We start from the raw sequence: 21994 nt of genomic DNA, 5'->3' as shown, positions 1-21994 counted from the left end.
TGTCTTCTACGCTAATCCGATATGCCTTTGCTTTCCGTCATGAATTTGTTGGTGTCAATTAACAAATCAAATTTGAGTATTTCGACGAAGCTACACCCCCAGACGTCTCGCTGGAAGGATACGAGGGCATGGGGAAAGAGACTTCATCGTCAGTATTGATCATAGTTTCGTCGCCGAACTGTGTAATTGTTTTTATTTACGGAATGCCACGATATTACGGTAGCCGCGCCGCAAAATGTTTCAAAGTAATCCACGACCGTGGGGTTTTTAATTTGGTGTGTTCCGCGATTGTCGGTCGTTAAAAGGTCAAATGCTCGTTTGGTGAAGTGATCAGTGTTAGTGACGACAAAGTGTTATAAATGCAAGGTGATTTCCTGTGATGTTGTATATATGTGATCGGCAGACCCTGTGCTGTACGCTACCTGTGCATCATCCTCCAACGACCGGGATCGGCACAGTGATCCAGTGGCGCAAGAGTTCAAGCAGCAGGTGAATTCCTCCCCGAATGGGTGAGTTTTATCGATATAACTTACAATAAAAGGAACAATTGAATGAGGGAGTCATATTACTAATCCAAATTTATTTAAACATTTTTTGCTTTGGTCCGTCATAATTAAAAAAATAAAAACCGATGTTTCCGTACTTTTTACCGAATACAGCAACTAATACGTCCAATTTTCGTTTATTCTTGTGAAATAAGTATTTTTATACAATTTTCAATATTTTGATACACAGTAAAATAATGTACAATCCGTAGAAACTACGAAAACGTTGCTTTTTTTTCTTTTACTATGATGTATCAAGTTAAAAAATGCGAAAAAACTGTTTCACAATAGTATTAGTGATATTTATGTAATGAATTAATATGATCATAAATCCGGTTTTGCTACAATACTAAGTTGGCATTTTTAAATTCTTTTTCCTCGTTTTTTATTTTTTACAACTTGCATAATTAATTTAAAAATCTGAAAAGATTCCATAATATGTGTCGCGATAGATAACGTGTCCGTGATTTTTTTCATAATTTTCCATGTAATAGTTTAAAAGAAATTAGGCAATAACGTACAGATCTTGAGTTTCTTGTACAACATTCAAACACAGTAAGTGCAAACGCTACGCGTAGCTTGTGCACCGCTACTGATTGATCGATGTTTTTCATCAATAACTCGTTAACAAAGCTTCAGAGAATATTTTTTGCAAAGGAAAAGGTTGTTTAGAATCACCCCAGGAATCTCCCCTTAACGGCTTCGTCACCTTGTGTGGTATTGAATTGCGCGCCTATTATGAAATAGTGTGAAACGGGCTTCTACCGATGGGGAGTGGGGAGCGTCCGGTGCAAGAAATCAGGTGATGGCGATGCGGCACCGTGACATGCGCACCTGGTAATAAATTACTTTTTTTCTCATAACCAAGAGTTGCAGGATTTATTACGAACCCGTTCTCCCAAAAACATGTGAAACTCCCTGTATACAGACTGTAGTAGGACTCGTGGTACAACCGCGAAAGGCGTCTACATGTAATACGTATATGAAATCCGTAACTAGTGAAATACACATATACTAGACAAATCTTTAAATTTAATTTTCCCGAAAACTAAGCACCTTATAAAAAGAATTGTATTCTTTGTTTTCGGCTTATTTTTATATGTATGTAGAATCGTTCTCTCTGTGATTTTCGAGCGGTGTATGTTTCATCACTGACGTTGATAACGCCAGTAAACGAGAAAATATACCTACCATAGCAACCACTATATAAAGTGTCCTATTAAACTATCCTTCTTATTCATTCCTATAACTTCAAGTACTAAGCCAAAATGCTATTTACAAGGGATACATTGTTGCAAAAATCTTATACTAAAGTGGCAATATATTTATTCTAAATAAAATGCCCAACTTTTTTATGGTTAAATTAAATGTGTTTAAAAAGCGGTTACGTAACGGACATTCAGTTGCGCTGACAACAAGCACGGTACATTCGCATTATGACTCGTTTTTCAGATGATATAGTTGACGTTCGAACAGGTTAGCGATTGCGATCAGCTGATCAAATCTCAGATCTGATATTGAGTGGGGATATCGGAGCCTGACAGACAGACAGAGGGGGGGGGGGGGGGGGCAGAGGGAGAGGCAGAGGCAGAAGGAGAGACAGAGGGAGAGGCAGAGACAGAAGGAGAGGCAGAGGGAGAGGCAGAGGCAGAAGGAGAGGCAGAGAGGGAGAGGGAAAGAGAGAGAGAGAGTAAAATCGGACACAAATTACACACAGCAGACAATGATAAGCGAGCGCCGCGTAGCGGATTTTCGGGTGCTCTGCGCTTGTCGCGGAGCGTCTCGAGCTTGTCAGTCAAAGTCAGTCTTGCACCGATCGCTCGATAGGTCGCAAGGTTTCAGCAACTATAGAAGAGTCATCTGAGTTAGGAAATTTGGGCCCCAAATTCCTTGGTTCGTGACGCCTTCTCTGATGTGTCTGTTTCACTGTAACTCGTGAAATTGCTCGACTCGATTATCACGTGGGATACGTGCCATAGAGCATCGAGTGTCCAGAGATACATTATTGCAGGCGATTAACTGTACTCTTGGAATCGGTGGTCACCCCAATTCCCTGAATTTGGTATTCGTCCGAGGAGCAACCATAGACCACTACTTGATTGAGCCTTGATAATTGGCAATAAAACAGAAAGGGTTAATGTAAGTGCAGCATCTTTGCGTTACCCGCGATCTGCCACCCGTTTAGTAGCAGCCCATGTGTGACGAATAGATGCATACGTTGTGGTGAACGGTGAGTGGTAGAGCCGATAGCCATTATCAGCCACCAAGGCTAGCAACAGCTAGTTATAGTGTGTCTCAAGCTTGCGAATCGCAGCGCAAAGCCGAGATTCGTACGAGGGAAACCTTCTTGGAAGGTAGATTAAACAGAGAAAAGGAGGATCCGTCCTCTCTGTACACTCGCCGACCGACGCTTTCTTCAGTGCGAAGAATCGTCGGTAATACAGTCCACTGCACTACCTTAGCGTTACGGCAAGGTACTGCTCTCCCCTCCACATAGACTCGTCGTCAAGACTTGGAGTCGGGAGTTCACAGTTCAGCTCGATATACTCGAAAGTTAACTGCTTTGGCTTTGCCGATCTCTCCCTGTTCTAGACGCCAGCGTCGCTGATCAGAACCCGGAGGTGACCAGTCGAGCACCACAAGAAGCGGCCAGGAATTCAGCCCGGACTCCCCCTCTTCTCCACGTCGGGCTCAATTTTTAAATAAAAGGTCTGTCCTTTTAAGGACAGGCGAAGGAAAATTGACAGCGTACACCTTCTTTGATTTCACCTTCTCTCTATAACCTAATCCGGACCCTGTTAGATCTCTGTATTCAGGGATTCTAACAGTTGCTCTGCTCGATTTAATACTTATTATACGTTCGACAGAGCACCTAGTTCGCCAACAGGTGACAATTTGGCGAGATTTGCGCTCTTAGAATCGGGATCTGCTCTGATTCTTGGAGTTTCGTCTTCGTCAAGGAGCAATAAGACCGCTCCCTGGTTGATCACTGAATGACGGCATACAACAGAGAGTTAACGTACGTGCCTATCGCTTCTGCATTACTCGCATTCTACCACCGCGTTTAGCAGCAACCCCCGTGCGATGAATAGATGCACATGGTGAGGCGAACGGCGTGGCGTCGTGGAGCCTTTGGCCGTTATCAGCCACCAGGGCTACATAGCAACTGCTAGCTATAGCGTGTCCCTCGCTCGCGAATCTCCGCTTTCATCGGGATTCGTACGAAGCGAGCCTTTCTATGAGGTGCAAAAGCGAAGAGAAGAGGCCTCCCTCCTCTCTATCCACTTGCCTATCGACAATTCCTTCCTAGCAAGGGAATGTTGGTAATACAATCCACTACATTACCTTATGTTACAACAAGGCATTGCTCTCCCCTCTATATAGGCTCGTTGTCGAAGCCTGGAGTCGGGAAGACTAGGTACAGCGCATTGAGCTATATACCTAACGAGTGCGTACTGTGGAGGGGCGGCCGTCCAGGAGAGGCAAGAACTGTGGTGATGCTATCGCAGCCCAACCATGCAGGCACGTACATTGTCGTCGTTTCAGTACCCCCACTACAGTACAGCAATTAGTAAGAGGAGGATAATAGGAAGAACAATGACAGATTCACCCCAGTTTTTCTTACAGGGATCCGCACTCCAGTTAGCTCAGTGGTACAGCGTGATAACCATACTCTCGCTTACCAGTGCAGTTCTACCGCTACTTTCTTTTTCAGACGCCAGCGTCGCTAACCGGCGTCGAGAGGACCAGAGGGTCCCCACTCCCCCGACAGGATAGAAATGTTATTAACGGAACAAGGGGTAGCCGAAATGTTTCAACGGGAATTTGTAAGTTCGGACTACGATGATGAGAAAAAAAAAGAAAATAGGAGAAAGGATGATAAATGTAAGTCCATCATTGTTCAATGTGTAGACGATAGTCAGATTGAAATTATTCGTGGAAAAGAAACAGCCTATAGTATGTGGAACGTACTGGCAAAGATGTTTGAGAAAAAAGGGCTACCAGGTCAGTTATATCTAAAGAGGAAGTTAATGTCCTTAAAACTACGTGAGGATGAAGACCTAGATGCTTTTATGTTAAAGTTTGATGATATACTTTGTCAATTAAAAGCAAGTGGGCAGACGTCAAGGATGAAGATGCAATATGTAACCTATTGATGCCGCTACCAAAATCCTATGAGACAATTGTGACTATTTTGGAGGGTATACCAGTCAAGGAAATAAGCCTGGATGTTGTAAAGTCGAGACTTCGAAGTGAGGCTGAAAAGCGAAAACTAGCTACGGCGGTCAACTACGAAGAATACTCTAGTACCAAGCAAGCAGCATTTATGACAAACAGACTGGGAGTTTGCTATGGATGCGGAGAACAGGGACATTACAAAAGAGATTGTAAATAGTTGAAAAATGCGTGGAAAAAACAAGGCCATTAAAATGAGCAGTCATGGGCTGGCAAAGGGCAAACAGATAACAGCCAAGCGAGGGGAACTCGAGGAGGATACGTACAAGGTACAACACGGAGGTCCAACAATGGCACAGACAGATCCTGGAATCGACAGGGTGATCAGAAGCAGATTTGGAGGCAATGAAAGGAATCGCCAAGAAGAGGCAGCTATGCGGAAAAATATGAGTCGAATGATGCGAAAGGGGACAAAAGCATTTGTTTTATAACTTCTAATGAACAAGGCGTGAACATATTAAAGAAGGATGATATTGGATTCTTTCTGGATTCAGGTTGTACTGATCATTTAATTAATACCAAAGAATATTTTTCAGATTTTATATTATTATTAAAAAAACCGATAAAGATAGCGGTTGTGAAAAATGGAAGTTACATAGAGGCAGTAGGAATAGGTAACATAGAAGCAATAAGTTATGTAAATAGTAGAGGTATCAAATGCACGGTTAAGAATGTATTTTTTGTACCGAAATTGAGAAAGCACTTGTTGTTAGTGAAAAGGTTAGAAATAGCAGGAATCAAAGTTGTATTTGAAGGAAGTCAAACAAAATTATTTAATAATAACAAGGTGATAGGCACTGGTAATAGAGGCAATTTATATGAAATTAAGTTTGAACCTTTAAAAAATGTCTGTTTAAACGTAGAGGTAGAAAACAGTGATGTTTCCTTATGGCACAAGAGATACGGTCATATTTGTTATGCAAATTTAGAAAAACTCATAAAGAATAAGATGGTAGATGATTTAAATGAACTAAAAGTAAGTAAAGTTGAATTCTGCGAATCGTGTATTACTGGGAAATTAACTAGGTTAAAGTTTGGACAGAGAAGTAAAAGTAAACGAATGCTAGAGAAAGTTCACTCACAAGGGAAGTTTGCGAAGTGTTAATCGCCGATTTTAATGAAACTTTGTACAATTATTCTATGGTCCTACCTAAGAATTTTAAGGGAGAAACTACCCCTTTAATCCAAATCGCCCTTTTCCTTTCGGTGCTTGTAGCTCGCAAAGTATAAGTGCTATAAAAAAATGTTTCATACAAAAGTTTTACTGTTTTACAAGACCTATAAAATGGCTTGAAAAAATTTTGAAAAAACGAATTGTTTATAAAAATTCAACCCCCCCCCCCCTTTCTAACAAAAAATGTTTTTATTTCAGATAAATAAAGAGCTTTTTGTCGTGAATTCAGCATTGTATAGCAATATACAATTATTCCGTTTCTTGTATACAAAAACGCTGCATCATTTCTGCGCAGTGTAATATTCGCCGTTATTGGTACGGTGAATTGAAGTAAATATTCAATTATTACATTTTTTATTCTGATTTTCGGGTGTTGCCGTTATCGTTGTTCGTTATAATGCCCCGACAATAATAACAAACCTTATTTTCTGACCTTTGGATTCTTGGAATGGACATTGCCCAAATCACGCGCAACAGCTTGTACCTCATGATAAGGAAGTAATTATTCTTACAATAAAAAGACAACAGGGCAGCTGCAACCTTTAGATGTTCTTGGTTTTCGAATTTGGAAGAATTTCGTAAAAATTAAAAGTGGATAGCTCAAAAATCGCCCAGATCGTTACGAGAATCCAGTTGATTATTGTTTCGGGAAACAAGATATCGAAATTCATAGGTATCACATATGCGAAGAAATTGCAATTTTTTGTTGTGCTTGATGTAAAAAATACTTCTGCTTTAAACATGTTTACGAAGAGTATCATTATTGTGAAAATTACGTACAATAAATACATGAATAAATTAACAGAATATAATGTCGGATTGTATTGTGGAATCCTATTTCGTTATTGTAGACGGTGAGATCGCATTACTACACTACTGTCACTCCCTGATTGTATGTTCTTTAATTTTGAAATAAATAAAAATTATAAAAAATCATGGGTAAAATTAACACATTGCGTACAGCACACTGGTTGCTTAACGCGGTTCCAGGGCCAACACATTTTTCCTCTCATTTGTTACGAGAATACGTGAAACTTCATTACCTTAGTAACGTAACAAGAAAATCTATTTTTAATTCTTTGAGTTGTCGCTGAAATCGAAAAAAACATTAAAACGAGAATTCTCGTAAGCCGGCCCCCACGTTCGGCTTGCTATGTACGAGAATTCTCGTGACCCGTACTTAATGTGTTAACTGATATTGCTATTTTTTCTCCTCTTTTAATTCTTTCTCGTTCATCCAGAGCTGCCAGCTATAATACAAGTGGTGCCATTCCATACACAAGTCATATGTATACAAAAACTATATTGCATTACCGGTAGCATTCAAAGATCAGAAAATAAGGTTTGTTATTATTGTCGAGGCATTGTAACGAACAACGATAACGGCAACACCCGAAAATCAGAATAATAAATGTAATAATTGAATATTTACTTCAATTCACCGTACCAATAACGGCGAATATTACACTGCGCAGAAATGATGCAGCGTTTTTGTATACAAGAAATGGAATAATTGTATATTGCTATACAATGCTGAATTCACAACAATCTGAAATAAAAACATTTTTTGTCAGAAAAGGGGGGGGGCCAATTAAATTTTTATAAACAATTCGTTTTTTCAAAATCTTTTTAAAGCCATTTTATAGGTCTTGAAAAACAGTAAAACTTTTGTATGAAACATTTTTTTATAGCGCTTATACTTTACGAGCACCGAAAGGAAAAGGGCGATTTGGATTAAAGGGGTAGTTTCTCCCTTAAAAGTGCGTATGGGCAGCTACTTTGTATGGCAAAATTCTTAGGTAGGACCATAGAATAATTGTACAAAGTTTTATTAAAATTGGCAATTAACACTTCGCAAACTTCCCTTGTCAGTCGCGGTCCAATGTTGGCTCCTTAGGTGATTTAGTGGATCAAGCTACAAAACATTATCGCGCGTTAGAGGCATTAAACAAATCATTTTTAGAAGCATTTCCGATTTATGCTATAACATCAAAACTCAACGAACCGACGCGATTGAAGTGGTAAGAACGGACTCACGGAAGCGTTCTGCCTACAATGACAGAATTGCTTGAATTTTTACACGATCACCGAAAATTATTAGAATATACTCGCGAACGATCTAATAAGGTGACGACCGCGTCACACAATCGGCCAGAAGTCAAAGCACATGGATTCTCGAAGCCAATTGCTAAGACAAATTTCGTGTACGCCGCAATGGATGTCCACTGCAATTTGTGCAAGGACAATCATTTCACCTCAAACTGCGCAAAGTTTAAAACTATCACGGTCAACCAACGGCTGGGATTAGTAAAAAACACTGGTTTATGCATAAATTGTTTACGCCCGAACCATTCAGCCAAAAACTGTCGCTCAGGTTCATGCAAACAGTGTAATGGACGTCACCATACATTGTTATATAAAGACCCGAATATTGAGGAGCAGACCGCGACTTGGGTAAACGCATCGGTTCTGAGCGCGAACATTAGGTCAGAAACTATACTGGCAACCGCTATTGTCCATATCGTGGATAATAAGGGTCAACTTCAACCGTGTCGAATGCTAATAGATTCAAGTTCACAATCACACTTTTTAAGTGAACGCACCGCCTTGCTTTTAGGATTACCACGTAAAAGGATAAATATCCCAGTAATAGGCATTAACCGGGGGACAACTAACATAAAGCATTCTGTTACCGCTACAATTCGATCGCGCATCAATAAATTCCGAACCGACGCTACGTTTTTAGTAATTGCACACATTACAGAAATGTTACCGTCTCGAGTTATTGCAATAGAGGAACTTTCAATTCCGAACAATATCCCGCTAGCAGATCCGAAATTCAACATTCCTGCAGAAATAGACGGTTTAATAGGTGGAGAACTATTCTTACAATTATTATGCGTAGGGCAAATTAGATTAAATCACAACGCGATCGCGCTGCAAAAGACGCAATTCGGATGGATTCTTGCAGGTAGAGTCACCGCACTTCAATCTACACACCCCATACGTTGTAATCTAGCGAAAGAAAGCATTCACAATCAACTCGCGAAATTTTGGGAATTAGAGGAACCGTATCACGAGACAATATATTCTTTCGAAGAACGCAAGGCAGAACAGCACTTCGTCTTGAACAACACACGCGACGCGCAGACTGGACGTTACGTAGTTCGGTTACCTATAAAGGATAACGTACCAGCGCTCGGGGAATCTTATTCAATGGCTAAAGGACGGTTTTGTTCTTTGGAGCGAAAATTCTCGAAAAACTTGGATCTAAAGGTTCAATATCTTGAATTCTTAAACCAATATCTTCGGTTAGGACACATGACTCTGATCGAGAACTCTTCAGCGGACGACGGATATTATTTACCTCACCACGCGATCATTAAACAATCGAGTTTAACAACGAAATTACGAGTAGTATTCGATGCGTCCGCCAAAACCTCAACGGGAACCTCTCTTAATGACCATCTGCTAACTGGCCCAACAATACAAGAAACGTTATACGCTTTGCTTATTCGCTTCCGATCCCATTCCTATGTATTAACCGCAGACATAGAAAAAATGTACCGTCAAGTGTGGGTTCATCCTGATGACCGTAAATATCAAACAATATTATGACGAACCAACACTAGCGATTCCATTCAAACATACACTCTTAATAACAGTCACATACAGCACTTCCGCCGCTCCGTTTTTAGCCATACACACTTTGCATCAACTTGCCATAGACGAGGGAAAACAATTCCCACATGCCGCGCGAACCTTACGCGAAGACTTTTATGTAGATGATCTGTTGACAGGCGCGAACTCGCGAGAAGAATTCAAATTAATTCGCGACGAATTGATTCAGGTATGCGAAAAGAGTGTTTTCAAATTAAGACAGTGGGCCTCCAATGATCAATCACTTGTTGACACATTGGACGACTGCACAGACGCTACACATTTACGACTCGACTTAAACAATACAATAAAGACGCTCGGTATAGATTGGAACCCACGACACGATAAAATCACGTATAATATTAAAAACATCGACCATAAAGCGTGCGTCATGAAACGGAATATTCTATCATTAGCAGTCTCACTTTTCGATCCTCTCGGACTGTTAGGTCCCATAATCATCCAGGCAAAGGTCTTGCTACAACACATATGGAAATTACAATTAAATTGGGATGAATCAGTTCCAATCGACATTCACACTAAATCGACTAGCTTCTGTAGGGAACTAGAATTGATAAATAAAATCTCAGTTTCAAGACCGCTGGCATTAAAGGGACATGTTAAATTACAATTACATGGCTTCTGTGATGCAAGCGAACAGGCATACGGTGCGTGTCTATATATGCGTTCCGTAGATCAGAACCGTACAGTAGATACACGGCTAATTTCGGCAAAATCTCGCGTGGCTCCTCTAAAAACGATAACGTTACCTCGTATCGAGCTATGCGCCGCACATTTAGTATGTCAATTATATCAAACCACGGTCCAATCATTACATCGAATCTCGTTTGAAAGAATCACTTTTTGGTCTGATCCAACGATTACGTTGCATTGGATGAAAACTCCATCCCACACATTAAAAACCTTTGTAGCACATCGGGTAACTGACATTCGAAACATATCAAACAACATAGAAGGGCGTCACGTCCCGTCATTAGACAACCCAGCCGACCTGGTACCCCGCGGTTTGACAACTCAAGAATTGTTACACAATGACCTGCGGTTTTACGGACCGCCCTGGTTAAGAAACGATGATTCCCAGTGGCCGGAGTCTGTTTCAGAGCCGATCGACATATCCGAAACGCGACCGGTCGTCACTCTATCCTCGCACACTATCAATGAAGAGATATTTGAAAGATTTTCTTCATAGAACAAAGGAAATTTATCCGTATTCGAAATTCACCGGGCCGAACGTTGCATTGTGCAAGTTGTCCAATTAAGCGAATTCCATCACGAAATTCACGCGTTAAAGAACGCAGGTACACCAACCGGGAAAACAGCGCTTTTAAACCCTTTCTTAGATAATGACGGATTGCTTAGAGTAGGTGGGCGATTATCTCGCGCAAACGTACGCTACGATACGCGACATCCAATATTAATATTTAAGAGTAGCCATGTTGCAAAATTAATTATTATTATCGAGCAACACGAGAAACAATTCCATGCAGGAATTCAAGCTACTCTCAATGCAGTACGCCAAAAATTTTGGATACCGCAAGGGAAAACCCTTATCAGACATATCCTACACAAGTGTATCCGTTGTTATCGAGCCAATCCGCCTGATATTAAATACAAAATGAGCGACTTACCAGCCAGTCGTGTAACGTATTCGCGACCGTTCATGCAAACCAGTGTAGATTTCTGTGGTCCATTATTCATAAAAGAAACGATCCACAGGAACCGCAACAAAATCAAAGTATACTTAGCCATCTTTGTCTGCTTCACGACAAAGGCGGTCCATATTGAAATTGTTAGCGATCTAACAATTCTTTTCCCGACGGGGTCTGCCTACCGATATTTATTCCGATAATGCAACAAATTTTATAGGCGCAAAACGTGAAATTAAGGAATTATACGCGTTTCTGAATTCCCAAAACACGAACGATACAATTACCGCGAGATTAACCAATGACGGTATTAGTTGGCATACGATTCCTCCCAGATCTCCACATTTTGGCGGATTATGGGAAGCTGCCGTACGACGGACAAAACACCACTTAACACGAGTAATCGGTGATACTCTACTTTCTTATGAGTCATTGTTGATTGTCATCAATCAAATAGAAGCTATATTATATTCCCGTCCTATCATTCCACTTTCTTCCGATCCCAACGATCTCCACGCTCTCACTCCAGGTCATTTCCTCATTGGCGAAAATTTGACGAGTATGCCAGATCACGATTTGTCTGCAGTCCCAACCGGACGGTTGTCTTCCTGGCAACATGTACAGCAATTGCGTAGACATTTCTGGAACCGATGGGTGAAAGACTATTTACAGGAGCAAACAGTACGAGCAAAATGGCACGCAGGAAAGGCTCCTCATTTTCCAATCGGCAGCCTAGTCATCCCGAAGGAAGATAATGTGCCACCCATGTGCTGGCTTCTTGGACGAGTCACGGCAGTTCATCCAGGTGACGACGGAGTGGTCCGTGTCATTACCATTAAGACATCCAGAGGGGAATACAAACGTTGCGTTAAACGAGTAGCACCCCTGCCACTGTACGAATAAGAGTGCGATACTAGCTTAGCCATTTTTTGTTTCCATATATCGACGTAGTTATTAAGTTAAAACTGTAACACTAACTCATTTTCATAATATCGCGTAATATTAAGTCTAATAATTCACATTGTACTATCACCCACTAGTTTGTACTATGCATAACACATATCACTCATACTCACATTGAACTATAAATAGTTCAAGAGGGGCGGCATGTCCAGTCCTAAGGACTTTGTTGAAACGCATACCAATTTCTAGACGTATAAGAGCATTGTAAAACCCGTAACCATCAGACCGATACCTCCAGTGATGTTAGGATTTGGACCATTTTTTTTAGTTAAGCTTAACATCTGCTTCGGCTTAGAACCGAAGTTTAGCCCTAGCAATTATTTTCTAACAATCACCCTTCGACTCTGCGTCGCTTTTGTGATCGCCCCCAATAAACTCAGGACACCGCGCGTTCCACTTCGAACCGTACCGTTAGGTCAGGGTTTTTCCGCCGATCGCGAATTCCCTGACCACCATTTTTAGCTGCGGAAAATGTAAGCAGCCCCGCACCAATAGAAAATATTACAGCTCCTGATTGGTTGACCGATGCCAACAAGAACCGGTATATAAGAGAACTTTTGTAAAAACCAAACATTCATTCATTCATTCGTGACACTAATACTTGAACTCGGAACGTGATCTGTAGAAGTGCGTTATTAAATCGTTATCATTCGTTAACTAATCGATTCTTACAACCACGACCTGCCAATTTCCATGAGGATCTTAAACAAAACGATTGAGTAATCCAGCGACCCGTGCATCGTCACGATCAAACGTATTGGGCCTTAAGACCCCGATAGATTCCTAAATTGCGGTGCATAAGGGACGCAACATAGCGAAATGGTGTAAGTGTAGCGATTATATTTTTTTCGTCGACCAATTCACTTATATTAACAGTTTTTGAAAATATTAATTTAATTAAAATATATATTAAAAAATAGCATATTTCAGTTGTTTTGCTTGACTAAATGTTGATCGATCTTTTTATAAATTTGTATGTGAATATTACGAAACAAAGCACAAAATATGCGTCAAATAGAATTCTGAATTTTTACACTATAAATAAAATAATAGCAACCCTAATAAGATTACATTTTGTACGAAATTGAGCCCTGAAACAGGTGACTTTATGAAAAACATATATCTTTATAATGCTTTCATCATTATATTATGATATGTATTGTTTATTGTTCACTAAACGTACAAATAATAATATCGCTAGTGAATACTCGTAACGTCTTGCACTTGCTGCAAACAGTTCGATGGGTTCAGTGTCGATGACTTTCGCACAGATGAAAATGTAGGAAGTAAAGATGGTCAAGATGGTCATCATCAAACAATTTTGCCAATTTGATTAGTAATATTTTGAAAGGATAGTTACTTATACAGTATGTCCCACGAAATCCTGGACAGTCGATTATTTGCTAACCTATTACAGATACGAAAAAAGTTTTTATATGAAATTGAATGGTAAGAGGGGGCTGATTTATTGGCCGTAACAATTTTTTTTTATCATTATTGTTTACAGAGATATGAAAGTTAAGTTTGGTTTTTTAAATGGGATCATATATATTTTTTTTTATCAATAGATAGTACGTTTCAAGACGAATTCAGCAAACATTAATGTATACACCTTTTTTCAAATAGTTTTTAAGATATTACGCGTAAAAGTTTACTGATTTTCGGTTTGTATATCTCCAACACTATTAGAGATACAAAATGCAGTTTTTTTTCTATTAATCTTGAAGAATATATATGTATATCTGAATAAATTTTTCTCATATTCCGAGAAAGATTTTTTCAATCAAAAAAAAAAAAAAAAAAAATAAAAGTATTTTTGCTTTGCAAATTTAAACCCCGATTTAAGTGTCAGAGAATTAAAAAAATATATGCCCGCATTCTCTGATCTTTTTCCTTACGAATCCAATTTGATAATTCGTGCATGCTCAGAAATTGTAATTACGGTATGCCAGTAAACTTAACAGTATAACTTAATCCTCGGATGGTGAACGCTGGGTCAAAAATGAATCGGTGACCGCTGGCTCTGCACATATGTAAATGTAAAACAGTTTGCTGTTCGATGATTAGCTTTCGCAAAATACACAATTAAGGTTGTAATTCGTTCATGATTTATGTAATATGAATTAAAGTGACAATATATATGACAAGAAAAACGAAATTGTGAAAAGCACTCCAAAATTATTTTTATAGATATTTCAGATTAAAATATTTTGATATATTCTAAAAAAACATTTAAAAATAAATATTGACCATTATTAGATGATTATGAATTGAAAAAAATATAATGAGTATAAAAAATGATGAGCCCAAAGAGGAGCCCGAACCTGTGGTTAAAAAAGTATGCAGTGGTTTAGCAGGCGGATACTGTGCCACTGCCCCACTAACGCTGTTGGAAATTTAGCATCGACACTTAGAAACAAAACGCACTCGGCATAGTTTTCAGGGGACGAGTTTATTTACTTGTTTCTTTAAAAATGTACCAAAATTCGACGTATCTATTACTCTGACGTGAAAGAAACGACGAAAGCATCGATTTTTGATTTTTATGACTATGGCGCATCAAACCGAAAAATCTGAAAACAATCAGAGATACTAGTGTAACAACCAGCTGCGATTTCGACTATGAAGAAATCAAGTGTTGACAGACATTTTTCTCGATGCATTCAATAAATAATAAATGATAATTAGATCTTAACAGTGGCAGTGATATAAACCCCTAACTTATAACCCTAACCTCGAATCCTTAATCGAAACATCGCGCCAGCGACACGTAGCGCGCATGCGCACACACAACGGAACGCTTCCCATTACGCGTGCGCACAGGATCAGTACATCACCAGAGCGACATCCTATGGCGTGCGATAGAACACGCGTTGACGACAGGATGACGATCGGATGATGACAGTATGAGCCAATCAACAAACAACGCTCTCTATACGCCGGCGCAAACACTACCAGACGCATGCGCCAAAACCTCGGAACCAATTGGGAGCACGTATCCTGCAATGACTTCTGAACGCGCAGACGCAGCACGATGCTACCCCTACAGCGACGACAGTCATTGGGCCCAAAAGAGAGAGGCAATTTTCCCATATAAGTAGGGCAGCGCCGGAAGCTATACCTATACCTGACACGGGGACTTCAACCGTTGCTTTAACCTTTCTTTCGACCTGGATTGCTCGTTTTGGCGTGCCGTTGAGAATTACAACTGGACCAAGGACGTCAATTTAAATCTCAGTTGTTTAAGGGCCTAGGATCAGATATGTTAGGGCGGTGACATTACCGACAAAATTAGGCAAAAACAGAGGTTTACGCGCTGACGCTTTACGTCCTTATAGTGAAAGATTTTGAGATAGAAAAGGACTCATTCGATAGAGGAAGGTTCAATCTAACCCACGCTGGTCATTATTTAATCAGATTCTGCTGATGTTCAGTAATATGAGTGTTCAAAGTAAAGCAAAAATCGACAAATTGACAGCCATGAAATCTAAGCATTTTTAGCTAATTTAGAGATTGTTCTGAGCGAAATCATGACCAGCGCGGGCTAGATTGATCCTTCCTCTATCGAATGAGCCCTTTTCCAGCTCAAAACCTTCCAATATAAGGACGTAAAGCGTCAGCGCGATTTGGCAGTGCTTTTTGCCAGGTTAGAGACAAAACAGAGTAAAAAACTGACAAGTTTAGTTCCGCTTGAACACACCAAGCAGCTCCTAATCGAGAGGCCCGTGCTGCTCTGAGTTGGCACGCGAGTTTCGAGAATTTGACGCACAACTACACATGCAACTATACGAGCTGCGTGTTTTGTTCATGTCCCACAAAAAGTCCCATTAAAAGTCATTCCGAGTGACATTGTAGGGTTCGAACAGAAAGTGAGCTCGGCGGTTCGAACTGCTTCGGACGGCTTCGGAAAGATTCGGAAAGAAGCTTGAAACGCTTCGGCAAGCGCAACACGGCACAAGCAGCCTTTTTGATATTATAGATATTTTCACGTTTCGACTCGGAAGGAGATTATTCGGTGAGATCTTCAAAAATTTTTATGTGTTGGAATCGCTTAAAATAAGGGATCCAACGGAGGTCCAGATGAGGTGAGATTGAGGGGATACGAAAGAAAACGAAAACCCAAGTTTTATATTTTGTCGACCCTTAAAAGGGCTTTTGAGCGACGTTTATTTAAAGTCTGGTTTTTTGGGGGCTGGGTGCTGCTCCGGTCCTCGTCGGCTCGGGTGGACGGTGGATCGGAGGCCCTGTGGTCGTGGCTGGTGGTGACGCCGGCGCTCCTCTTAGCGACGTTGGCGTCTGAAAAAGAGATAGCGGCGGAACCGCGGCGGTAAGCAAGAGTGTAAGTCTGGCTATACCAAAGATTCCCAACTCCAGGCTGCGCTCGCGAGCCTATTTGGAGGGTATAGCAAAACCTTGCCAGTAACGCAAAGGTAATGCAGTGGACTGTATTATCGACTCTTCTTCTGGCGCGAAGAAGAAGTCGATGAACGAGTGGCTTGAGAGGAGGAGGGACCTCTTCTCTTCGCCTTGCACCTTTTGGAAAGGTTCGTTCCGTACGAATCCAAGTAACTTAGGGATTCGTGAGCGGAGGGACACGCTATAACCAGCGAATTGCTGGTCCTGGAGGCTGAGGACGGCCAGAGGCTCCGCGACTCCGTTCACCTTACCGTGTGCTTCTATTCGTCACACGGGGGTTGCTACTAAACGGGGTGGCAGAGCACGAGTAACGCAGAGGTGATAGGCACGTACGTTATCTCTCTCTGTTGTAACCCGTCTCTCAGGGATCCAACAGGCAGCGGCCTTTGTTGCTCCGAGACGAAACGAGACTCAGAGAATCAGGGCAGGCCCCGATTCCAAGAGTGCAAATCTCGATCAATTGTCTCCTAAAACAAACCAGGTGCTCTTTCGTACGTATTATACGTACGAATCGAGCAGAGCTTCCTAGTCTGTCGGCGACAGAGGTTCAGCTTTTGAGAGCTAGTGAGATTTCAAGTGTCTGGTAACCAAACTACTTGAAATCTGGAAACTGGCGAGCTGAGATGCGCTTGACGAACGGTCGCACTGACTGCGTCAAGCTTGATTGTCGTAAGACGACTGGGGCGAGAGCCGCGCGTGTCTCCGCGAAGCGGAAGACGTGCCAAATTTTACCACTACGCGGCGCTCACAAATTATCTTTTGTCTCGTGCTAATGTAGTACGATGTACTCTCTCTCTCCTTCAGGCTCCGATGTCCCCACTCGACATCGAGCCTGGAGTTCAAAACCGTTGCTCGACAACGCTTACTTTGTTTGAACTTTAATTTTGACGACAAAAACAAGTCATACGACAGCTGATCGTGTTTTGCCGCTAGGACAACGTATGCTCCAACCCGAAGGCCACCTTCGGTCGGTCACGTATACCAACAAATTACGAATCTCGCGGACGAGCCAAATGCCCGTTATATAACCGCTTTTTAAACATTATGAAATTTTGAGGGATGAGTTTAAAGATCAAACGATGACATTCTCTGTGTATTTTGTATGAAAAATTAAATTAAAACAAGTTTATGTACAAGCTGATACAATCGAGAAAGAGCGATTCTACATGCAATAATAAACTAAAAATAAAGAATATAAATTGTTTATAATATTTATATGTTCTTAGGTCTGGGTTAGGTCTGGATATATACAAAATAAAAGGAGTAATTGCTAAAAATACATTAATTTAATATGTTTACTTTTTAATTATAATAATTTATAATTAAATTTTCCCCCCCGTTCCCGCCTCTTCCCCCAGACCAGGATCGCAGTTGCTGCCGCGACCCCGACTGCAGCTTCTCCCATACTTGCACTTACGGATTTTCTTTTTAAAGTCCCGAAATTACAATATGAAAAATAGACACGTGTTATTCACAAAGTTTACTTCGTTCTTGAACAAAAAATGAATAGATAAATTACTTATCTAAAGCTTCACTATAGAGGAGGCATGACGACAAAACGTACGTAGATCATAGGCGATCTTATGCTAAAGCGCTAAGTATTTTATCTATTCATTTTTTGTTCAAGAACGAAGTAAATTTCGTGAATAACATGTGTCTATTTTTCATATTACAGTTCTGGGATTTTAAAAAGAAAGTCCGTAAACGGAAGTACGGAAGAAGCCGCGGTCGGGGTCGCGGCGGCAACCGTGATTCTGATGACTATAAATATATTAAATTAATGTATTTTTAGCAACGTCTCCTCTTATTTTGTATATACCCTTTTTTTTTTTTTTTTTTTTTTTTTTTTATTTTTTTTTACGTGGAGAAATGCCTAACGCACACCCCGGGGTGGGGGATTCCCGGGGTAGTGTGGGGCTTGCACCCACTAAAACTCCACGGTGGCCATCTTCAGCGCATGAGGGGCACTCCGGGAACTCTGTCGAAAAACTACCGGAGTCCCCCGCGCTTCCCTCCGCCGCTACCAGCGCGGCGGCTCTTCCTTCTTCTGTGGGGAGTGTAACCTCCCCACGTGGCCGCGGACGCCTCGCGCTACGCGCCCAGCGCCCGCGACCACTTGTTGTTCCCATTGTGGGATTGGCGCCGCCGAGAGGGCCACACCCTCGACGACGCCCCTTCTGGGCCTTTTGAACGGAGGCCACCGGGTCCCCAACCCGGTGACCCCAGGCCCTGGCGGTCCCGCGCGCGGCTGGCGGGCTCATGTAGCCGAGCCCGCCGCGGCATTATGCGCGGGAACCGCCTGTTAGTGCCGGGCGGATTACAGTTCCGCCCGGCCGAGGGACGCGCGTGGCGGTCAGGGGGGACCAGCCCCACCTGTGACTGGGGCGGCACGTAACCGCCGCCCCGCTGCCCGACGCGCCCCTCTTCTTTCTGCGCGAGCGGGGTCTGCGACCTCCCGCTCGCGCTCGTCCGCCTCCTTCCGGGTCATAATGTCCTCACAGAAGGAGGCGAACGCTTGCCAGGCGCCGCGATCGCCTGCGATCGCGGCTACCACGGCTCGGAGGGAGAGGTCGCCACCCATCTCCCTCCGGAGCGCCCGCCTTTGAGCCGCGAAGGCGGGACACTCTTCCAGCGCGTGTTGCGCGGAGTCCAGCTCCGCGCCGCACTGGTGGCACCTGGTCGTCGCCTCGGCGCCAATCTTCTCCAGGTACTCTCCGAAGCATCCGTGCCCGGAGAGCACCTGGGTCATACGGTAGGTGAGCCCACCATGCCTACGGTCCAGCCAGCTATCAAGGCTGGGCAGGACCGCCCCTACCGCCCGCTGTCGGTCGGCGCCGCTCCGCTGGAGCTGACGCCGCCATATTTCGCGGGCGGATCTTTGGGACTGGCGCTTCATGTCTGATTCGACCGCCGCGTCTGGCGGGGCGTCCCCGTCCAGACGGAGGGCTTGCAGACGCCGATATACATCGGCGTGTGCCTCAGCCTGGATGTCGAAGGGGACGACACCCGCCAGAACCGCCGCCGTTTCGTGGGGTAGGGTGCGGTAACCACGCACGACCCGGATGGCCATTAGCCTCTGCACGCGGCGCAACTTGCGCCGCGCGCTCCGGCTGACCACCGGGCCGCGGGCCCATACGGGGCACCCGTAGAGGGCCATGGCCCGCACCACTCCCACATAGAGGCGGCGTACCTTCTGGTTGGGTCCCCCTAGGTTGGGCAAGAGTCGGCCAAGCATGGTCGACGTCGCCACAACCCGGGAGACCAGACGGTCGAAGTGTTCTTCGAAGCGCCAGCGGCTGTCGATTTCCAGGCCGAGGTACTTAAACCTTCCCCCGACCTGGATGGGGGCATCACCCACCCAGACCCGAGCCTGGGGCGCACGCCGCGACAGAGGCAGCCCGTGAAACCAGACTACCTCCGTCTTTTGCGGCGAGATCCGGAGCCCCAAGGCTCGGATCCTGGCGACGACCAGTGCCACGGCCATCTCGGCCAGGCGGACAGTCCTCGTCCAATCCCTCCCCACGGCGACTATGAGCGTGTCGTCGGCGTAACAGACAACGCTGGCGCCGGTGGGGAGGGGCCCGCGGAGCACGGAGTCGTACCCCAGGTCCCATAGGAGTGGTCCTACAACGGAACCCTGAGGCACGCCCCGGCTGAGTACCCTCCGCTGGGTGTTGTTCCGGCCCGGGAATTCGATTTCCCTGTCCCGCAGGTAATCCGACATCACGGCCTGGAGGTAGGGCGGCACCCCGTGTTCTTGGAGTGCCACCCTTATTGCCCCCCAGGGCAGGGAGTTAAATGCGTTGGCGATATCAAGACTGATCGCCAACGCAACCCCACCCTGGGAGACGGCCGTGTCCGTGAGGGATTTGACGTGATCGATCGCGTCGAGCGTCGATCTTCCCCCACGGAAGCCGAACTGACAGTCGGCTATGCCGGGACCGTCACGGGAAACTGCCTTCTCGAGTCGGCGAGCGAGCACACGCTCGAACAATTTGCCGACTTCGTCGAGGAGGCAGATGGGCCGGTACGCGGAGGGCGAATCCGCGGGCTTTCCTTTCTTCAGGACGAGGATCATCCGCCCTCGCTTCCACAGAAGCGGTACCCGCCCCGACTGCAAACAGCCATTAAATAGGCTGAGCAGCCGGGGCCCGAGGACGCGCAGTGCCCTTTTTAAGGCACGTCCGGGCACTCCGTCCGGGCCGGGGGCGGTGTCGCGCACCCCCAAGCGACGGACGGCGGCAGCGAGCTCCCCTTGCGTGACCCCCAATTCGGCGGACCAGGTGGTCGGGTCCGCCGGATCCGGCGGTCGTGGCTCCTCCGGATCGACCGGAAAGAGTGTGTCCACGACGCGCCGGAGAATGGGGGGGTCGAGACTCGCCGTGACCGGGGGCGCCGCAGGGCGTAATCGCCCTAGTACAATTCTGTACGGTCGCCCCCATGGGTCACGGTCTAGCGAGTCTAGGAGCTCGCGCCAGGCCTCGGACTTGGCCTTTTTGATGGCCGCCTGGAGGGCCACCGTTGCCTCTCGGTAGCCCTCGTATATCGTTTGTTCCCTCGCGGCGTCGCGGTTGGCACGTCTGCGGGCCCTGGTGAAGCGGCGTCGGGCTGCCACCCTTGCAACTCGCAAGGCGGCGATTTCGCCCGACCACCAGTACACGGCCCGCTTGCGAGGCTTTCCGGTCCGGGGCATGGCGGCGTCGCAGACCGCCGCCAGAGACTCCCGGAACCATACTGCCTCGCTGTCGACGTCCGCGACGGGCCCAGCCGGCGGCTCCGGCCAGGCCATCGCGAGGGAGGCGGCCATCAGCGCGTCCTCGTCCATCTTTTTTGCGGCCCATCTGCGGGGCGGCTGTCCGCCCCTGGGGCGACGGGCTGGGTGGGGGTCTTGATGTTCAGCGGATACGTGCATTAGCACGTGGAGGTGGTCATTTAATGTTTCCACCTCCTCCGCGGCCCTCCACCCGGTGACACAGCGCGCGGCGCAGGGCGTCGCCCATGATAGGTCGACTATCGATTCGCCCTGCCACCGCACGCATGTGCTTGCGGAGCCCCTGTTGAGGAGTAGGAGCCCCGCGCCCGCCGCCCATTCCAGTACCGTTTGTCCCCTCGCGTCTGTCCCGGGACAACCCCAAGCCGTTGCCTTGGCGTTGAAGTCGCCCAGGACTAAGGTGCGGCCGACTGGAGAGCGGGACACGACGTCTCTGACCTCGTCCAGCAGCCGCTCAAACGTCGCGAGGGGGGCACTGGGCGGGGCGTAGATGCCTACCACCGCTAGGCCGCCGTATGTCGCCGCGACATACCCGCGGCCATGCGCGCAAGCGCAGAGGGCC

The 21994-nt window shown here is 44.8% G+C and overlaps 1 protein-coding gene across 1 annotated transcript; it reads left to right on the top strand.

Annotated features, from left to right (window-relative positions):
- Positions 1 to 8010: 8010 nt before the first annotated feature.
- Positions 8011 to 12185, top strand: LOC143184816 (uncharacterized). The gene is made up of 4 exons (XM_076387299.1): positions 8011 to 9550; positions 9621 to 10765; positions 10826 to 11429; positions 11503 to 12185. Exons 1-4 carry the CDS (start codon positions 8011 to 8013, stop codon positions 12183 to 12185), a joined length of 3972 nt encoding a protein of 1323 aa, XP_076243414.1.
- Positions 12186 to 21994: the final 9809 nt, after the last annotated feature.

This window comes from Calliopsis andreniformis, chromosome 10 (genome assembly GCF_051401765.1).
Source record: "Calliopsis andreniformis isolate RMS-2024a chromosome 10, iyCalAndr_principal, whole genome shotgun sequence".
Lineage (NCBI taxonomy): Eukaryota > Metazoa > Arthropoda > Insecta > Hymenoptera > Andrenidae > Calliopsis > Calliopsis andreniformis.
Note: the sequence above shows the minus strand (reverse complement) of the source record. Positions and strands in the feature narration are given on the sequence as shown.

Excerpts from the sequence above, each read along its gene's own strand:
- LOC143184816 (XM_076387299.1), top strand. The coding sequence starts at position 8,011 with ATGACAGAATTGCTTGAATTTTTACACGATCACCGAAAATTATTAGAA. Across the intron at positions 9,551-9,620 it reads GTGGGTTCATCCTGATGACC|TCACATACAGCACTTCCGCC; the intron begins GTAAATATCAAA and ends TCTTAATAACAG. Across the intron at positions 11,430-11,502 it reads GGTCCATATTGAAATTGTTA|GCGCAAAACGTGAAATTAAG; the intron begins GCGATCTAACAA and ends CAAATTTTATAG.